Source organism: Salvelinus namaycush, unplaced genomic scaffold, assembly GCF_016432855.1.
Source record: "Salvelinus namaycush isolate Seneca unplaced genomic scaffold, SaNama_1.0 Scaffold900, whole genome shotgun sequence".
Lineage (NCBI taxonomy): Eukaryota > Metazoa > Chordata > Actinopteri > Salmoniformes > Salmonidae > Salvelinus > Salvelinus namaycush.
In genome coordinates, this window is record NW_024061643.1 from 12,973 (window position 1) to 20,182 (window position 7,210).

Consider the following 7,210-nt stretch of genomic DNA (forward strand, 5'->3'; position numbering starts at 1 on the left):
CCTAACGTAGCAGGTCTAAGATCCCTCCCGATGTGTTCTTCATTCTCATAACCTAACGTAGCAGGTCTAAGATCCCTCCCGATGTGTTCTTCATTCTCATAACCTAACGTAGCAGGTCTAAGATCCCTCCTGATGTGTTCTTCATTCTCATAACCTAACGTAGCAGGTCTAAGATCCCTCCTGATGTGTTCTTCATTCTCATAACCTAACGTAGCAGGTCTGAGATCCCTCCCGGTGTGTTCTTCATTCTCATAACCTAACGTAGCAGGTCTAAGATCCCTCCTGATGTGTTCTTCATTCTCATAACCTAACGTAGCAGGTCTGAGATCCCTCCCGGTGTGTTCTTCATTCTCATAACCTAACGTAGCAGGTCTAAGATCCCTCCTGATGTGTTCTTCATTCTCATAACCTAACGTAGCAGGTCTAAGATCCCTCCTGATGTGTTCTTCATTCTCATAACCTAACGTAGCAGGTCTAAGATCCCTCCTGATGTGTTCTTCATTCTCATAACCTAACGTAGCAGGTCTAAGATCCCTCCTGATGTGTTCTTCATTCTCATAACCTAACGTAGCAGGTCTAAGATCCCTCCTGATGTGTTCTTCATTCTCATAACCTAACGTAGCAGGTCTAAGATCCCTCCCGATGTGTTCTTCATTCTCATAACCTAACGTAGCAGGTCTAAGATCCCTCCCGATGTGTTCTTCATTCTCATAACCTAACGTAGCAGGTCTAAGATCCCTCCCGATGTGTTCTTCATTCTCATAACCTAACGTAGCAGGTCTAAGATCCCTCCTGATGTGTTCTTCATTCTCATAACCTAACGTAGCAGGTCTAAGATCCCTCCTGATGTGTTCTTCATTCTCATAACCTAACGTAGCAGGTCTAAGATCCCTCCTGATGTGTTCTTCATTCTCATAACCTAACGTAGCAGGTCTAAGATCCCTCCTGATGTGTTCTTCATTCTCATAACCTAACGTAGCAGTTCTAAGATCCCTCCTGATGTGTTCTTCATTCTCATAACCTAACGTAGCAGGTCTAAGATCCCTCCCGATGTGTTCTTCATTCTCATAACCTAACGTAGCAGGTCTAAGATCCCTCCTGATGTGTTCTTCATTCTCATAACCTAACGTAGCAGGTCTAAGATCCCTCCTGATGTGTTCTTCATTCTCATAACCTAACGTAGCAGGTCTAAGATCCCTCCTGATGTGTTCTTCATTCTCATAACCTAACGTAGCAGGTCTAAGATCCCTCCCGATGTGTTCTTCATTCTCATAACCTAACGTAGCAGGTCTAAGATCCCTCCCGATGTGTTCTTCATTCTCATAACCTAACGTAGCAGGTCTAAGATCCCTCCTGATGTGTTCTTCATTCTCATAACCTAACGTAGCAGGTCTAAGATCCCTCCTGATGTGTTCTTCATTCTCATAACCTAACGTAGCAGGTCTGAGATCCCTCCCGGTGTGTTCTTCATTCTCATAACCTAACGTAGCAGGTCTAAGATCCCTCCTGATGTGTTCTTCATTCTCATAACCTAACGTAGCAGGTCTGAGATCCCTCCCGGTGTGTTCTTCATTCTCATAACCTAACGTAGCAGGTCTAAGATCCCTCCTGATGTGTTCTTCATTCTCATAACCTAACGTAGCAGGTCTAAGATCCCTCCTGATGTGTTCTTCATTCTCATAACCTAACGTAGCAGGTCTAAGATCCCTCCTGATGTGTTCTTCATTCTCATAACCTAACGTAGCAGGTCTAAGATCCCTCCTGATGTGTTCTTCATTCTCATAACCTAACGTAGCAGGTCTAAGATCCCTCCTGATGTGTTCTTCATTCTCATAACCTAACGTAGCAGGTCTAAGATCCCTCCCAATGTGTTCTTCATTCTCATAACCTAACGTAGCAGGTCTAAGATCCCTCCCGATGTGTTCTTCATTCTCATAACCTAACGTAGCAGGTCTAAGATCCCTCCCGATGTGTTCTTCATTCTCATAACCTAACGTAGCAGGTCTAAGATCCCTCCTGATGTGTTCTTCATTCTCATAACCTAACGTAGCAGGTCTAAGATCCCTCCTGATGTGTTCTTCATTCTCATAACCTAACGTAGCAGGTCTAAGATCCCTCCTGATGTGTTCTTCATTCTCATAACCTAACGTAGCAGGTCTAAGATCCCTCCTGATGTGTTCTTCATTCTCATAACCTAACGTAGCAGTTCTAAGATCCCTCCTGATGTGTTCTTCATTCTCATAACCTAACGTAGCAGGTCTAAGATCCCTCCCGATGTGTTCTTCATTCTCATAACCTAACGTAGCAGGTCTAAGATCCCTCCTGATGTGTTCTTCATTCTCATAACCTAACGTAGCAGGTCTAAGATCCCTCCTGATGTGTTCTTCATTCTCATAACCTAACGTAGCAGGTCTAAGATCCCTCCCGATGTGTTCTTCATTCTCATAACCTAATGTAGCAGGCATAAAAGAAGATCCTATAAAACATTGTGGAAAAAGGCTCAGTGGCCATTATCCTCTCAATGTGAGGTATTGAAAACAGCAGTGCCATTTTAACCCCTATCTTTTTGAGAGAGAAAAAAAATATAACTTGTGAAACAAAATCACTTTCACTGAGAAATTGTATTAGTATAAAATAAATATAATTTCCCTTTTTTTTGTTGCATACAACAGTGTTTGTATTATTGATTTCATACATTTTATTGTTAATCTTTATCAAGGCCAATAATTATGGACCTGTCTGTATGTCTACGAGAAATTCCGTTTTTAAACGCTATCCAATCTTAACCACTGAATTTCTACTTGTTCTACTCAGCATTTACCATGTTTTGACTAGATTGCTGAAGTACTATTTGATTATATTATCATTAAAATCCTCTTTACAATTGTAACAAGACAGATTCTCAATATGGCATGTTTAATTTCAATAGAATGAATCACAAGGCTATAAATTAAGGATAAAGTTAAAAATAGTGAATATATATAGACATTTTTATAAACTCCAAGTCTGATCATCATTTTGCGTGAAGACGAGGGATTCCCCCACACTTCCTTTTTGCAGCAATATAAACCCAGAGACAACATCATTCAGTTTCAGTAGACACCAGCCGACCACAGCCAACACAGACTCAAGATGCCTTTCAAGCCACACTACCTGTTGGTCTCCCTGACTCTCTGCTGGTTCGTGGCTCTTCAAGGTGAGATATTACATCTTTATCTATATATATATGAATCTGTTCAACTTGACTCTTGAACAATCAACAAACCAAACCTATTATCATTTATTTTTTTAACAATTTAATTCCAATTATCACAATCAATCCATTGCAGTTTTAAGTGTCTCAGAGTAGGGTCTGTATTCAATCCGTATGGCAGAAGTTCTGCATTGCAGCGTGAGTGAAATTTAAAGGTAATGTTCCTTAGCGGAAACTGCATTCACGGTAAACGCTGCATGTCGGCTCAATCAGATATTACTGTTACATTGCTATCACGCAATCACTGTCTTTTTACTGTTGTTTTTAGTTCTTTACTTACCTATTGTTCACCTAATACCTTTTTTGCACTATTGGTTAGAGCCTGTAATCATTTCACTGTAAGGTCTACTACACCTGCTGTATTCGGTGCACGAGACAAATAAACTTTGATTTGATTTGATCTGTAACACTTCAGCGATGATACAGACTGAATAGAGCCCTAAGAGTGCTGATCTAGAATCAGTTTTGTTTTTGTAACATTCACATGTTTCAAAGTGCAACTTTTAGTGATGATAAAAAGGTGTTACCTCTATCCCTTAAACCTTAACCTTTAACCCCAAATTGGAACAATACTATATTGTTATTGTATGTAATATTCACGGTCTTCATCCCAGCAGCATTCCCCATGAACGGCTGTGCTGCATGTCAGAAGTGTCGCTGCATCCGGACGTCCTCTGCTTTCATCTCTCCCAGGCTGTTCCACAGGATAGAGATCCTACCTCCAGGTGCCCACTGTCGTCAAACAGAGATCATGTGAGTCAACTAACACCACCTAACAACAGTCAAGAACACTTTCACAGTCAACAAGCAAACCAACATCTATTTCTAAAATATATATATTTTTAAACATGACTAATACATTATCGCAGTATGCCTAATACATTATCACAGGATGTCTAAAACATTATCACATTATACCTAATACATTATCGTAGTATGTCTAATACATGATCACAGTATGTATAATACATTATCACAGTATGCGAAATACATTATCGCAGTATGTCTAATACAGTATCACATTATGCCTAATACACTATCACAGTATGCTGTACCTAATACATTATCGCAGTATGTCTAATACATTATCGCAGTATACACAGTTACTGACTTGGAATTTAGAGTCGGATGACCGTTCAAATCGATTTTTCCTATTCGGATCTCGTTTTTTCAGTTTCCAGTTGTCTTGAACACACTGAAGTCTGAGATTTCAGAGTTCCCAGTAGTTTTGAACACCGCATTAGTCTCAGCGGAGGGAGAGAACAGCAGAGGGTCCACCTCACACCGTCCTGCTCTCTCCTTCCTTTCCTCCGGTGAGACTAACCAGAGAGAGGGGACAACGTCTTCCACCTGGTGGCTAATGTCGAGTCACACCGCATCTGCCTCATGCACAAATTCATGTTGTTCCTATGACCAGAGACAGTTAAATATCCCTCCCTATTAAAATAGACAGGACGAGCTGCCAATAATAATAAAAACAGCGCTATCGATACACTTGGCTACTCATTCATTACAGTGTGAGTGGAAGTAGAGAGAAACATGTTTTATGTTTTGTAATAGTGTTGAATCAAAACAGTGACAAAGCAGAATGAAAACTTAAACATGAACTCACTCATAAAAACAGCAGCTGTATTCTTTGATAATTTCTCTCTGGTCATGGTTTTAAAAGTTATGAAATCTTACATAGGCTGGTATCAAACTTTGCTGTGGCAAGAGTCGTGGAAGTCGTAGGCACAGTGATCTGAGCTATCCGATTGGCCAGCGCAGTAGGATCACTAGATTTATTCACAGATCTTCCTGTCCGCCGGTCAGGCGGAGTTTGTCTTTTCAGACAAATTAAATTGTTTAAAATGGGAACACTTTGCCTACCCGGTGCGCAAGACTTCTGAATAAAGTGCACCTACCGGTAACAGCGCAACACGATTTTTTTTTTTTAAAGAGTCGCAAAACTTTTATCGTCGACTTTTCTACAGAAATGTTTGGTGATCGACTAGGAATGCCTTGAAGTCGATCGCGATCGATTGGTTGGTAACCACTGGCCCAATGGAATCTCCATGCTTTTTTGTTGTTGTTGTCCAGGCTTCATCTGTGTCTTGGAAACCGCCCTAAAACCCATGGTGGCTGTCATTGTCTCCACACATAGAGCATGTGAGTCAGTCAGCGAGGTCTTGAACGAAGCGCTAAACTGTGGTTTTCTAACGCATAGGGGGAAGACGCGTGGGGGATAGGTCGTGGTGGAGGGGAAATTAATTCGTCTGTATAGTCGCTTTACTGCATGCTATGTAAACCAATCATCAGTCACTGATGATGAGTTCAATGTTCCTATTCGTAACCAAGGCTAAGACATTGTAATAAATGTGGGCATTTGCAGTGGTAGTCTATAGCAATTCCCCCGAAACTCAGTATGTGGCAGGGATATTCTATCCACATACTGTCCACAATGACTATACATTCAATCACACATGTATACATATACATATAGTGCATTCAGAAAGTATTCAGACCCCTTGACTTTTTCCACATTTTATTATGTTTACAGCCTTTTTCTAAAATGGATTAAATAAAAAATTGTCCTCATCAATTTACACACAATACTCCATAATAACAAAGTGAAAACAGGTTTTTAGACATTTTAGAAAATGTATTAAAAATAAAAAACAGAAACACCTTATTTACATAAGTATTCAGACGCTTTGCTATGAGACTCTAAATTGAGTTTAGATGCATCCTGTTTCCATTGATCATCCTTGAGATGTTTCTACAACTTGATTGGAGTCCGCCTGTGGTAAATTCAATTGATTAGACATGATTTGGAACATCTCACACCTGTCTATATAAAGTTCCTAGAGTTGTCAGTGCCTGTCAGAGCAAAAACCAGCCATGAGGTGGAAGGAATGCCAAGAGTGTGTAAAGCTATCATCAAGGCAAAGGGTGGCGACTTTGAACAATCTCAAAAATAAAATATATTTTGATTTGTTTAACACTTTCTTGGATTACAACATGATTCCATATGTGTTATTTCATAGTTTTGATGTCTTCACTATTATTCTACAATGTAGAAAATAGTAAAAATAAATAAAAACCCTGAAATTAGTAGGTGTCCAAACTTTTGACTGGTACTGTATCTATACATACATTTACATATACAGTACTCAGACTTTGCTCGTCCTAATATTTATAGATTTCTTCATTCCATTCTTTGACTCAGATGTGTGTGTATTGTTAGATATTACTGCACTGTTGGAGCTGGGAACACAACCATTTCACTACAGCCGTAATAACATCTGCTAAATATGTGTACGTTCATATTGACATTTTCTGATAGGTTTTATTCTGCAGTGTATGATATGTAACCATGGTGACGCTGTAATATATATCCCTCCCTTCATTCATCAGCGTTACCAAGAAGGACAAAGCCGCCGTCTGTGTGACTCCAGATGCACGATGGATCAACAAAGTCATTGCCAAGTTACAAAGGTAAATAACACACACACACACACACACACACACACACACACACACACACACACACACACTTCTGTTGACTTTAACACAGACCATCTCTTTCTACAGAACCAACAAGAAGAAGAGAAGTGCAGAACTTCCCATCTCAACCACCATTGAGTGAATTGGAACAGGAATGTATCAAGTTGGAGCTAAATGGAAATGTGATGCCAATGTGATACCAATGTGATACCAATGTAATACCAATGTGATACCAATATAATACCAATGTAATACCAATGTAATACCAATGTAATACCAATGTAATACCAATGTGATACCAATGTGATACCAATGTAATACCAATGTAATACCAATGTGATACCAATGTAATACCAATGTAATACCAATGTAATACCAATGTAATACCAATGTGATACCAATGTGATACCAATGTAATACCAACATAATACCAATGTAATACCAATGTAATACCAATGTAATACCAATGTG

At 39.6% G+C, this 7,210-nt stretch overlaps 1 protein-coding gene across 1 annotated transcript; it reads left to right on the top strand.

Moving 5' to 3' along the window:
* The first annotated feature begins 3,132 nt into the window (after nucleotides 1–3,132).
* Nucleotides 3,133–6,968, top strand: LOC120043366 (C-X-C motif chemokine 13-like). The gene is made up of 4 exons (XM_038987987.1): nucleotides 3,133–3,196; nucleotides 3,871–4,006; nucleotides 6,650–6,730; nucleotides 6,827–6,968. Exons 1-4 carry the CDS (start codon nucleotides 3,133–3,135, stop codon nucleotides 6,879–6,881), a joined length of 336 nt encoding a protein of 111 aa, XP_038843915.1. The 3' UTR covers nucleotides 6,882–6,968.
* Nucleotides 6,969–7,210: the final 242 nt, after the last annotated feature.